This window comes from Salvelinus fontinalis, chromosome 30 (genome assembly GCF_029448725.1).
Source record: "Salvelinus fontinalis isolate EN_2023a chromosome 30, ASM2944872v1, whole genome shotgun sequence".
Classification (NCBI taxonomy): Eukaryota; Metazoa; Chordata; class Actinopteri; order Salmoniformes; family Salmonidae; genus Salvelinus; species Salvelinus fontinalis.
In genome coordinates this window covers 35772134-35785355 of record NC_074694.1, presented here as the reverse complement: position 1 = coordinate 35785355, position 13222 = coordinate 35772134, and the positions used below count along the sequence as shown (strand labels likewise).

General features: G+C 40.4%; 1 protein-coding gene and 1 pseudogene across 1 annotated transcript; one reads left to right on the top strand and one right to left on the bottom strand.

Annotated features, from left to right (window-relative positions):
- Positions 1 to 214: 214 nt before the first annotated feature.
- LOC129829120 (lysosomal acid lipase/cholesteryl ester hydrolase-like) lies at positions 215 to 12990 on the bottom strand. The gene is made up of 10 exons (XM_055890668.1): positions 12645 to 12990; positions 10945 to 11062; positions 8690 to 8801; positions 4023 to 4221; positions 3312 to 3421; positions 2832 to 2968; positions 2492 to 2638; positions 2283 to 2354; positions 1594 to 1662; positions 215 to 1272 (listed from the first exon to the last, which is right to left on the bottom strand). Exons 1-10 carry the CDS (start codon positions 12782 to 12784, stop codon positions 1033 to 1035), a joined length of 1344 nt encoding a protein of 447 aa, XP_055746643.1. The 5' UTR covers positions 12785 to 12990; the 3' UTR covers positions 215 to 1032.
- The window catches only part of LOC129829124 (renalase-like), a 50874-nt pseudogene continuing 50626 nt past the window's right edge, over positions 12975 to 13222 (top strand).

Sequence of the window (13222 nt, the reverse complement as noted above, 5' to 3'; positions counted from 1 at the left end):
CTTAATAGTATGCTTCTCTAAATATTTGTGAGTTGAGTGTTTGTATTGTTTCTGGTGTTGTCCTTTTGTACAGTACTTACGAGAAAAGTGAATTAAAACATTGTTACAGATTAAAGCCTTTGACAATGTTTAAATAAATAAAATATATGAGTAGATACTCAGTAGACAAGCACTTTTCAATAAATGTTGTCAAGTAATTGAACCGTACAACTGATTTTCTAATGAAGATTTAATGAGCAGTTTTCTCAATTAGTTACAAGGAGGCATAAATAAGTGTTACAACATAAGCATTAAATTAATGAACAAACAAGTCGGTCATTCTTTGGTCAGCACCCTTCCTAATTAATTCTCAAGATCACCTAAAATCCAATAAAAATACATTGAGGAAGTAGCTAATAAAAAGACAGTCAATAGCACAGGAAAGATAAAAATTTGTGGTAAACAAACAAAACAATGATTTTGTTTGACTAAAAAGGCACAGCAAAATAAACCAACACAAGTACAAGTCCTGAAGAGAGGGGTACTGGGTGTTGAACTGGGCCCTGGATGGTAACCATGATAATGCACCAATGACTGAGATATAGTCATCCAAACCTACAAGCAGGATTTCAACCGGATCTAAATGTCTGATAGTGTACTTGTGTTTTTACAAACCCGGGAAATTCTCAAAACACAGATTAAAATCCATTCAAGTGTTGTGGAAGAGAGGACGGTAGTAAAGTAAGACAAAAATAATACAAGATGATTCCTCACACATAACCCTAAACAACTCACAGCTTGTGTACCGCACTACCCCAATTTAGAGGTGAATGATTATTGCTCATGGTTTAGTCAAACACACACAAGCATGCTAATACTCTCTCTTACACACACTTATAGTCACAAACACACATACAGTGCACAAACCCTCGCACCCAGGCACTCCGATATATGACTCCCAATATATGTCAGATACAGTATTAAAATCTCTTCAGCAATTGTGATGAGAGTTGAGGCTAAAATTATCCATATATCTCCCTGCCTATCCACTGTTTACACCAAGTCCTGCTGGCTCATCAGTTTGATTATCTCACTGTACATCTCCTGAGGGGCGTCCAGGCCCCAGATGAAGTCCAGGTGTTCCCAGTCCTTGATGTGGCGGTGGTACACCAGGTTGGAGACCTGGGTGAGCAGCACGGCAACGTCCTTAGGGTCAGCAAGGGTGTCGTTACCTCCGGACCACAGGGCCGTAGGCACCTTCATGTCCTGGACGTTGTACAATGGAGGGGTCGACTGGAGGAGGGACAAGAATGGACTAGATGTCAGCTAAAGGCATTGACTGGTCATAACTTAAATATTTTGTCTTGCCCATTCACCCACTGAATGACACACATACACAATCCATGTCTCAATTGTCTCAAGGCTTAAATCCTTGTTTAACCTGTCTCCTCCGCTTCATCTACACTGGTTGAAGTGGATTTAACAGGTGACATCAAAAAAGGGAGCATCGCTTTCACCTGGATTTACCTGTCTGTCATGGAAAGAGCAGGTGTTCTTAATATTTTGTATACTCAGTGTATGTTGGTAGACTAATGAGCTCTGAGCTGGCCTTACCTGGTTATAGTGAGCCATGTTCCCTTCTCTCCCATAATCATACGCCATCAGCTTTCCAACATGCAACGCCTGTAAAAAGAATACACATAAAAAAGACTTGTCTCAAGATAGCTGAACAGATGGTGGTACTGTATGTATAGGTAATATGTCCAACAATATGTCAACTTCAGTAAAGTTAAAGTTGTCTTTGGTAAATCTGGTATTGGCCTTTACTCAAGGATAGGGCAACAAATAGGTGTGTTTGAGTCAGTGTGGAATGTCTGTGCCTCTCCTATTCACACAGTGGAATGTCGATGATAGTTGACTTGGGTGTGAGACTGAGGTATAAACAGGGTGAAATAATTATTCATGACACAAAATAAGCTGAAAAATAATTGATCAACGTCTTTGAGATCAACTATTTCTGTCCTGAGTAACTCTACTTGCTCTGTTGCTTGTGAAACCAAAATGTCAGTATCGGTTTGACAACTGTGGTTTGACAAGTGCAAACTCATTCTCTATTCAGACTGTGTTGAACACACCCCAGCCTCACAGGATATAGGTAACATTGTAGGCCTGATATCTACACTATAGGCCTACATGACAGTTTTAACAAACATGGGGTTGGGATGGGATGTATACTGTAGGTTTGAAGAAGTGGAATCATATTGGAGGATGTTTTGAGAAGCTCCTCTCAGGTATGTTCTTACCTGAGACCAATGAATCATGTTCTGCACTGAGGTGCCTGCTGGGCAGTGGGAGATGTACACAGGTGTGCGAGTCTGGACAAAAAGAGAAATGAACATCTTCACCAAACTCATACAGTACTTATATAATTGGCTTGAGGTTGAAGTCCACAATAGTAATCATGTAAAATCATTTCCCAAAAGCAATCAAATGTGAGCGCTGTGGAACGCACCATGTTGAGGTTCAGCTCATCAAAGCCACAGAGGACGAAAAAGATGTTTCCACACAGCTCACTATGAGGCTCCTCACTGCAGAATTGGGTGGCAAACCACTTGATGAGAGAAGTCTGAGGCATGAAGTCCTTCTTCCCAAATAGATCCTAGGATATGGAAACCAAACAATGGATTAGCATTAGTATTGAAATATTCTCAAATAATTTTGACAGATCGATCAAGAAAAAAAAAACTGATGCCAAAGTTGGGTAGAAAAAGGAAACCACAGGTTAGACTTATTGAATGAATGACCTGTGGCATAATGCAGGTAAAGTTAGAAAAATAACCTTTGCTACTAACCCAAATTAGGAATTCGGGTAAGAGGGAGAGCTTGGTTATGGGGCTGGTAGTAAAAGACACGGTGGCCACTGGTGCCAGGCCGAAGAACATCTTGATTTTGCTTGCCAGCTCAGGCATTGAAGAGAATGCAATAAAAGCTACAGGGACAGAGACATACAGTCAGATATGTCATGGTTTAAAAACAGGGGCGCAACTTTGGTTTAAGAAGTGGGGGGGGACATTATTATTTTTATTTTTAATCCAGTCGGATAAACACTCCAAACAGCCTACCCGACCGCTCGGAGGCATCCGCATAGTCCTAAAGGACACCGTTGCCTCGTTCTGTATCACATTTTAATGATAAAACCGTCCCCAGTGAAAGTTGCGCCCCTGTTTATAACTGTAAACCATAGTGTACTTAACAGTGTCAAACTACAGATTAAAAAAATATACTGCTTCATACTGTAACATGACACATTTAACTAAATCAAGCCGTCTCACCAATAGTGGTTCCCTGAGAGTGGCCTACATAGTAGATAGTCTCCTGGCCTGTGGTCTTCAGGATGTGGTTGACCACTGCTGGCAGGTCCTTCTTTGCCATCTCATCATAACTGAAGAATAAGAACATAAGAAACTCAGTGAATGCCATAATAAGACTATTTAAATAAACATTTCAAATAATATATTGTTTTTTTTACTACAACCTCTTGTGATTCTATTGGTAAGCACAGGGGATATACACTAAGTGTACAAACCATTAGGAATGCATGGGGTATTTGTGCCATTCAGAGGGTGAATGGGCAAGACAAAATATGTCAGTGCCTTTGAACGTTTGGTTTGGTAGTAGGTGCCAGGCGCACCGGTAAGAGTGTGTCAAGAACTGCAATGATGCTGGGTTTTTCACAGGCAACAGTTTCCCGTATGTATCAAGAATGGTCCACCACCTAAAGGACATCCAGCCAACTTGACACAACTGTGGGAAGCATTGGAGTTAACATGTGCCAGCATCCATGTGGAACGCTTTCGACACCTTATATAGTTCATGGCTCAACAAATTGAGGCTGTTCTGAGGGAAAAAGGGCATGAAACTCATATTTGGAAGGTGTTCTTAATGTTTTGTACACTCAGTGCAGATCCAGGTTAGGCGCATAACCATGGGGTGAATAGCTGAGCGAGCAAGGATCAGTATAAGTGGAATAAATCTCTAGCTACCTGAACTGCCAGAACTCGTTGTGGTCAGGGCTGAGTGTGACGTGTCTCCTGGACCAGGTGCTTCCCCTGCTGTTGCCGATCCAGACGTCGTAGCCAGCGTCGGCTAACAGGTAAGCCAGGCTGGTGTTGGGCAGGTTGGTCACCCAGTTACTCCCTGCAGCTAGGAGCCCGTGCTGGAGGAACACTACAGGCTTGGGATCTAAGAAGATGAGAAAAAGACGACATTACACATAATGCTATAGGATGAATACTGTAACAAGGTATGGAAGAAATACTAAGTGAGGAGCACCTTATTCCAAGCAAGGATCACAAAGCCCATGTGGTAATGCTGTATTTCTCCAATCTTCTCAAACATGGTTGAAGTATCCATTCACATTCCAACATGACCAAAACTACATAAACTGAAAGTGTATGGTTACAAGTTACAAAAATGGTTAGTTACAAAAAAGTATGTTCTATTCATAATTCAAATGTTGTGTTGACTGTAACCACCAGAGGGCGTGTCTGTCTAAGCTGTATCTCAGCTGCAGAGCAGCCGTTCTTGTGGCTCTGCACCTTTTCTTTTTTGGGAGCTTTATCGCTGCGATCTGTCAGAAACAGGATGTGAGTGGGTCCTTTCGGTAGCACAAACAGACCTTTAGATGATAGGATTGTTTGACTTCATACCAGCTATTCCTCCCTCCCTGCCCCTAGGTTGTCTCAAATGGCACCCTATATATAGTGCAATACTTTGGGTTCTGGTCCAGGTCAAAAGTAGTACACTATATAGAGAATAGGGTGGCATTTGAGATGGACCTCTAGTCTACCCTGCTGCCTAGACTGCCTTGTACCTGTACTAGGCATTTCAACCACAATGCAGCTGTGTGCAAGAAATCTACACTATCTCTCCTAGATTGAACATCAAAGATTTCCAGCAATAGCTATTCTAGCGAGCACGATTTCATATCAAAATCCCATTTGGGGGCTGAAATAATTCCAGCTCTGCTGTGTTCCTTTGAGATCCAGACGCTCTCCCGTGTGACCAGGGGAAGTGGGACAACAGGAAATGAGATGTTCTCCAGCCTATCAGAGAGTTCCGCTGCCTATCTTACTGGATGTGCGGCTGCTGCCACATACTACTGAGCAGGGAGAGGCATCAAGAGATACAAACGACATGACGGCTCTTTACTTATTTAGAGGATATCAGAATGTATTATTGAGATTGTTAACTCCCCAGACTACCTCAGCCCTGGCATATCACATATCGTATTGGGCGTATCTTTAAAGTGGAACCCCTACCTAGTTGATGAAGCATTTCTAATGACAAATCACTGTCAATATTAATACTAAATTGAATGTACATTTTAAATTGTTGGAGAGGGTCAAATTAAGTACACAGCATTCATTTACTAATTCATGTTTTGGGAAGTAATGCAATGGCGAAAAAACGAGAACGGGGCCAAAGCCAGTGTTTAATACTCAAAGGCACTTACATTCACCTACAGCGAGATCTGTATCGAGAACATGAGTTATTGTTCAGAATAATATGAGACCCTGTGTTCAGGAAAAAGCATTGTCTATTGCCTCTGAATTTGTTTTACACAAGTGGGTTCCCACGATGAGATTAGTGTGAGGTTTAGCACTCACTTTGCTCATTAATGAAATATAGGTGCCACAAAGGAAAGAGAAACTGAATACTGATTTGTAGGAACTGGAGAGGGACAGTGGCTGTGTTTGACAGAAGCTGTGCATCTCAGTATTTAGACTAAACTTGTAAGAAAACAACTTCCTCTTTACAAGAAATCTAAAACTTTTAATACCATAATGCATTCCTAAACATACTCAAATCAAATCATGTAGCAAACAGTTTGCTCCTTATTACTGCCACTATTACTGTTCCCATCACATATTGAAAATAAGCTGTAATTACAATACATTGTAACAAGAGCTTAATAAATGAGACGCTGGTTGAACATTAGCCAAGCCACATTTGAAACAGCTCAAACTAGGGACGGATTACGAGAAATGCCAAACAAATAAACTCTACAGAAATTAAATTCAATCATAGACTGGGTTCAAAATGATTAAAGCATAGAGGTGACCTATTAGCAGATGGACAGCCTCACTGGATGCATGTGATATTATAGCTCGTGATAACACGAAAAGCCAGGAGTAGGCTGGGTGGTGCAATCGCAAAATATAGAAATGGATTCCTCCTCCTCCGCTCTCCTCAAGGTGACTAATGCTAAAAACCACTTCCCTTTTGGATTCTGATTCAGTACTAATGTTTGACAATGTGAGAAATATCAGCACTTCAGATGTTAGACAAGGTCTGTCTGTGTGTGTTGGTCTTAGATATGTGGATCTGATTACAGGGCAGAGAAGAAAGGGATAAACAAACACAACAAAAAAAATGAAATATATATATAGTACCAGTCAAAAGTTTGGACACACCTACTCATCCCTGGGTCTTTCTTTATTTTTACTATTTTTTACATTGTAGAGCAGTAATGAAGACATCAAAACTATGAAGTAACACATATGGAATCAAGTATTAAACAAATCAAAATCTATTTATATTTTAAATTCTTCATTCTTGGCATTCTCTCAACCAGCTTCATGAGGTAGTCCCCTGGAATCCATTTCAATTAACAGACAGGTGTGCCTTGTTAAAAGTTAATTTGTGGAATGTCTTTCCTTCTTAATGCGTTTGAGCCAATCAGTTGTGTTGTGACAAGGTAGGGGTGGTATACAGAAGATGTGGTAAAAGACCAAGCTCATATTATGGCAAGAAGAGCTCAAATAAGCAAAGACAAACAACAGTCCATCATTACTTTAAGACATGAAGATCAGTCAATCCGGAAAATGTTAAGAACTTTGAAAGTTTCTTCAAGTGCAGACGCTAAAACCATCAAGCGCTCTGACGAAACTGTCTCTCATGAGGACCGCCACAGGAAAGTAAGACCCAGAGTTACCTCTGCTGCAGAGGATAAGTTCATTAGAGTTACCAGCCTCAGAAATTGCAGCCCAAATAAATGCTTCACAGAGTATAAGTAACAGACACATCTCAACATCAACTGTTCAGAGGAGACTGTGTGAATCAGGCCTTCATGGTCGAATTACTGTAAAGAAACCACTACTAAAGGACACCAATAAGAAGAAGAGACTTGCTTGGGCCAAGAGACACGAGCAATGGACATTAAACCAGTGAAAAACTGTCCTTTGGTCTGATGAGTCCAAATTTGAGATCTTTGGTTCCAACCGCTGAGTCTTTGTGAGACGCAGAGTAGGTGAACGGATAAACTCCCCATGTGTGGTTCCTATCGTGAAGCATGGAGGAGGAGGTATGATAGTGTGGGGGTCCTTTGCTGGTGACACTGTCAGTGATTTATTTAGAATTCAAGGCACACTTAACCAGCATGGCTACCACATAATTCGGCAGCGATACGCCATCCCATCTGGTTTGCGCTTAGTGAGACTATCATTTGTTTTTCAACAGGACAATGACCCAACACACCTCCAGGCTGTGTAAGTGCTATTTGACCAAGAAGGAGAGTGATGGAGTGCTGCATCAGATGACCTGGCCTCCACAATCACCCGACCTCAACCCAATTGAGATGGTTTGGGATGAGTTGGACCGCAGAGTGAAGGAAAAGCAGCCAACAAGTGCTCAGCATACGTGGAAACTCCTTCAAGACTGTTGGACAAGCATTCCAGGTGAAGCTGGTTGGGAGAATTCCAAGAGTGTGTAAAGCTGTCATCAAGGCAAAGGGTGGATACTTTGAAGAATCTAAAATCTAAAATATATTTTGATTTGTTTAACACTTTTTTGGTTCCTACATGATTCCATGTGTGTTATTTCACCGTTTTGATGTCTTCACTATTATTCTACAATGTATAAAATAGTAAAAATAAAGAAAAACGCTTGAATGAGTAGGTGTGTATAAACTTTCTACTGTATGTATATATATATTTTAAATCAATTATTAGATTATCTTTAAGAGAAAATTAAGCTGGATTTTCGGTCACAATTAAAGTTGGACATTACATTTTTATTTCAATTAAAAGCATAATGTTGCAGCCCTCAATTACTGCTCAACAACATAATTGTCGGCTCCCAATAATAATCTGCTATGAGTTCTAACTGGTGATTGTGGACGTGCGCCGCATACAGCAAGCTGCTCCGCTTGCCCTATTCCCATTCTTCCTCCTTAACAAACCTTCAAATCTATCAGCTAACTTGAAAATAAATAAATAATTGAAGGCCAAAATTGTGGAGGGAAAGCACTAATCATGTTTTGCAACCTAATAATCACCCTTAGAATACTTCCAGAAACACTATTATTTATTTTTTCAAATGGAGAAATTCTACAATAGAAATTGGCCCACCCTATTCATCATAGGAATGTGACATGCACAGCAGTAAGCTCATTTATTTCTCCTTTCAAAATGGAAGGGAAACCAGGTACTGGTATTTGTATGTGCTGTTTCTTGCTGAGTAAAAGGCTAACTTATGAACTAAATGTTAATAATTTTGTTAACACATTTTTGTGTAACAATAGTAGCCGTTCATTCAATTGGATGAGGGAAGGGGCGTGGGGGGGACACACGAGATGTTCCCCAATGATGAAAGGGGGGCATGAGTGAAAAGTTTAGGAAGCACTGCATTAAAACTCTTTGATGCACACCTTTACTGTTCTTCAGGCCATGTGGGATCCTGTTGACACTGAGGATGTAGAGGTCTTCTGTGACGACGTCATGCTCCTCTGCTGGGTAGCCCCAACGCCTGATGATCTCACTCTGTGGAAGAGAAAGAAGACAAACAAACTGTCAAATATATTTTTAATTCTGACATAATGGGGATCTCTGGTAACACTTTATTTTACAGCCCCATTATCACTGGTATTCACATTACAGTAAAATTAAAGCAGACAATTCTTCCCCTGTTGCATTCCCTCTCACCGCCCCCTCCCAGATATTATCTATATATACGCTAATCTGGAACTTCAAAGAAAGTGTTTGAGCCTGTTGGTTCCAGCCGGGCCTGCCATGCGATCTAGCCATGCATAATTAAAACACACCACCATTCCCACCCCTCCCTCTAGGCTGCCAGTCTGCACATTCTACTGACTCTGGGCCACTTAAGGATAAACCTGCTGGTTCGACACACAGAGGTCGTCTCAGGGGTGGAGGGGAGGATTGGTGTTCTGCTCTGACTTATTTGGGTTTCTGGTTTTACACAGGGAAATGGCTGAGTATGAAAAAGAATGTAATGTCACATGACCTCAGTATGGAGAGAGATATTGAGAGGGCCTGTGCTTGCAGGCCAACAATGGGAAATATGTTTTCTCATGTGAGAACTATTCGTACTGGGAATTGTATTAGGCTTATATCATTGATAGTGTGTAGTTTCCAATGACAAATACTGTATACTAACTATAGACACACTAGAATTAGGATCAATGTCATTTTGTTACTATGCGGTGCCTATAAAAGATACGAGGTTAACCACTGATATGTACCAGGCACAAATCCACAAATGTTGATTTTATCATTGGCATACTTCAGAATAAACATACATTATATATTTTCTGACAAAGTGTGGTGAAAGAATTTGATTGACTGCCATGTCAAATATTTCAACTACTGCATGCCTGTGTGTGGGCTCCTGGAACACAAATTATACTGATATCACTAAGCACACAAAATAACCGTTTAATTGAACACTCACTTATCCCAACTTACAGGGACTCATTTTTATACAGCTTTTTACACTGCTCAAAAAAATAAAGGGAACACTTAAACAACACAATGTAACTCCAAGTCAATCACACTTCTGTGAAATCAAACTGTCCACTTAGGAAGCAACACTGATTGACAATAAATGTCACATGCTGTTGTGCAAATGGAATAGACAAAAGGTGGAAATTATAGGCAATTAGCAAGACACCCCCCAAAACAGGAGTGATTCTGCAGGTGGTGACCACAGACCACTTCTCAGTTCCTATGCTTCCTGGCTGATGTTTTGGTCACTTTTGAATGCTGGCGGTGCTCTCACTCTAGTGGTAGCATGAGACGGAGTCTACAACCCACACAAGTGGCTCAGGTAGTGCAGTTCATCCAGGATGGCACATCAATGCGAACTGTGGCAAAAAGGTTTGCTGTGTCTGTCAGCGTAGTGTCCAGAGCATGCAGGCGCTACCAGGAGACAGGCCAGTACATCAGGAGACGTGGAGGAGGCCGTAGGAGGGCAACAACCCAGCAGCAGGACCGCTACCTCCGCCTTTGTGCAAGGAGGTGCACTGCCAGCGCCCTGCAAAATGACCCCCAGCAGGCCACATTTCACAGCATGTGAAATTTATTGTCAATCAGTGTTGCTTCCTAAGTGGACAGTTTGATTTCACAGAAGTGTGATTGACTTGGAGTTACATTGTGTTGTTTAAGTGTTCCCTTTATTTTTTTGAGCAGTGTATGTTTAGTTAGGTCAGATCTCAAACTTAATGTTTAAGTCCTATAATATGGGTGTGATATTGTCCTATCCAGTGATAAATATATGCTGAAGTTTAATACATGACAGAGGGATTTCCTTTCGAGTGACCTGGCCCAAGCCTCAGTATCACATGTTATGACTATCCTTGAAATGACTCATGGGATATATGGGGGACAAAGTGAAGAATGTGGGCAAAGCAGAACTCCCCCCATGTGAGGTAACCACCATGACTATTATTTGCTCCTGTTGGCCCAGAAGATTGCCTAGTTCTATGAATAGTTAATGAGCTTTGTGACCTATGAAGTCCAGTAGTGTGTTCAGTTATCTATGGTTGGTATTAAAACAGTTTGAAGTCTGTCTGGAAAAACTGTGTGGATAAATACAATTTCTCAGTATTTGTCCACTTTGTTTCTGAGAATACAGTGTGTCTGTTATTGATTTTAGCCAACTCACAATATTCATGTTGACCTCTGGGTCCAGTCCTTTTTCGTCTTTCAGCAAGGATCTCTGACACTGGATCGCCCCAGTGGTCAGGAAGGCCATTAAAAGTATTACCCACACCATCTTCAGTCTGAAAAACATAATACATGTGTTATAAACCTTTAGAAGTCTCTCCGACCACATTATGTCAGAACCTATTCAGCGTCGCACAGAGGCGTCATGCCCATTTATTTAATTTATATATATTTTTAATTTACAATTACTACTAGCAATTATATGAAGTTGGCTTTAGCTAGCCCAGATAGGTTCCTGATGTCCCAACATAACTAGCTCCCAGGAAGCCATTTCAGGCTATCAATTAAGTTAGAGCAGCTAGCTTGTCTATCTATCTTACCTGGTATGCCTTCTGGCATAGTTGGTAGACTTTAGGAAAGCAAGCTATAACTAAATGTACTGAATAAGACATTCATTTCAGTCTTTTACCCAGATTTTAGCAGAGATGCAAAAAAGATACACCAGTCAGGAGGATACTGACAGCTCAAGATGTATGCTTAGATATGCAGAAAAGTAGACATATTTTAACATAGAATTAAGCATAACGATTATGGCTCTAGATTGCAGGTGTTTGACAAATGCTAAATTCTCCAACTTCCGGATAGGGGTCCTAGCCCCCCTCCGGACCACCTCCAGCCATCCTCAATTTCTTTATGCCCCTTCAGATTTTTGGGGTACAAGACAACCCTGGCAGCAGACACCTACTTAAATATGAGCATCAATCAGAGACTTTATACATTAAATGTACGTTTCATTGCAATCTTAATCTCTCATTGACAGACTAATTACACAAGATATATAGTTATTGGTTAACCAAAATGATTGCAATCCAAATGTTGCTGTCTCCACTACTAATATTCGAATAAAATAAAAAACTAGTCAGCTGCTATATCTTCTCTTTACCATGAGATCTGGCCTGATACTGTGTTCACTGTTCACAACAGTTCAAAGTTAGTCTTTTGTTTGTGTAATATATCAAAAGATGTTTGCATTGTCTCAAGAATAAGCACTAGATGATACATTCTACAAATATTACTTGAGGGGCTCCAGACTTAAAAATAGACATTGAACTATTGATGTAGTCTCATAACCGATTAGTTAGAGAAAAACAAACTGAGTATGAAGCCTTCGCAGTCAAAAGAGCAAAACATGAATTTTAATTAATTAATTAATTCAGATAACTGTGGGAGTAAACTAGATATAACACCAAGATTTCCATGAGGAAGTGAAAGTAACAACAACCTCTAGCCTTTACAAAAGCTCTAACCCAATTAATACATTATTAATTCATCCTTTATTTTACCCCTGATCTTTTGTTTTCCTGCACACTATTCATAAACTATGCTTGCCTTGAAACTCTATTAGTTGCTGAGATTCAATACAAAAATATGCCATATGTGGACTGACTATCTAATTAGACCAGTATGCGTTAAAATAGGAGTAGGTTATGCTTCAGTAGGCTGTTGTTGACATTTACATTCCACAAGGTGGTCTGTACTCACTGACACTGAACCTGTACATGTCTAAACTATTGCATCACAGGGCAGGCCTATATGTGATATATGGAAAATGTAGGCTATACATTTGTATCAGTGGCGAATATATCCCCATAAATGTATTTTACGATAGCTACAATGTGTCCATGTGCAAACACTTACCCGGACAACTTCTGCTGTGTAGAATACCAATACTCTGTTCTTGGTTGGCCAAATGAAGAAGTAGTCACAGGAGCTGCAGGGTGATAAAACGTCAGAGGCTCCCTACTGCTTTTGTAGCTGATTGGGCTTGTAACAAACATTGGGAAAGATTAAATGCCGATTTAACCTTTCCACCCTGCTCTAGCCTACTCAATCAGTCCTGTAGATGTGGCAATGACAATACTGTTGACAGTGCGATTTTGTAATAGAAACTAAGTCGTATGTTTATTTGACTGGAATAAACTGTTTCTTCCATGCATCCAAGGGAACATTTTGGTCGGCCAACAGCCATTCATGTTTAGCCTACTATATGTGAAATTTGGCGTTACCAAACACGCTCAACGAAATTTAAAAAGTAAATTATTTGTGTATTGCCAGCAACAGTTGTTGTTTATAGTTTAAGTTTAACTCAATGTCACGAGTTCTTATAGTTGGTGCAGGGTTGACAGGCAGTTTATGCGCTTGTCTTCTGCGAAGATAAATGCCCTAACAAAGTTATTGTTTTCTGGGACAAATCGCGAGGAGCAGGTAAATTTGTC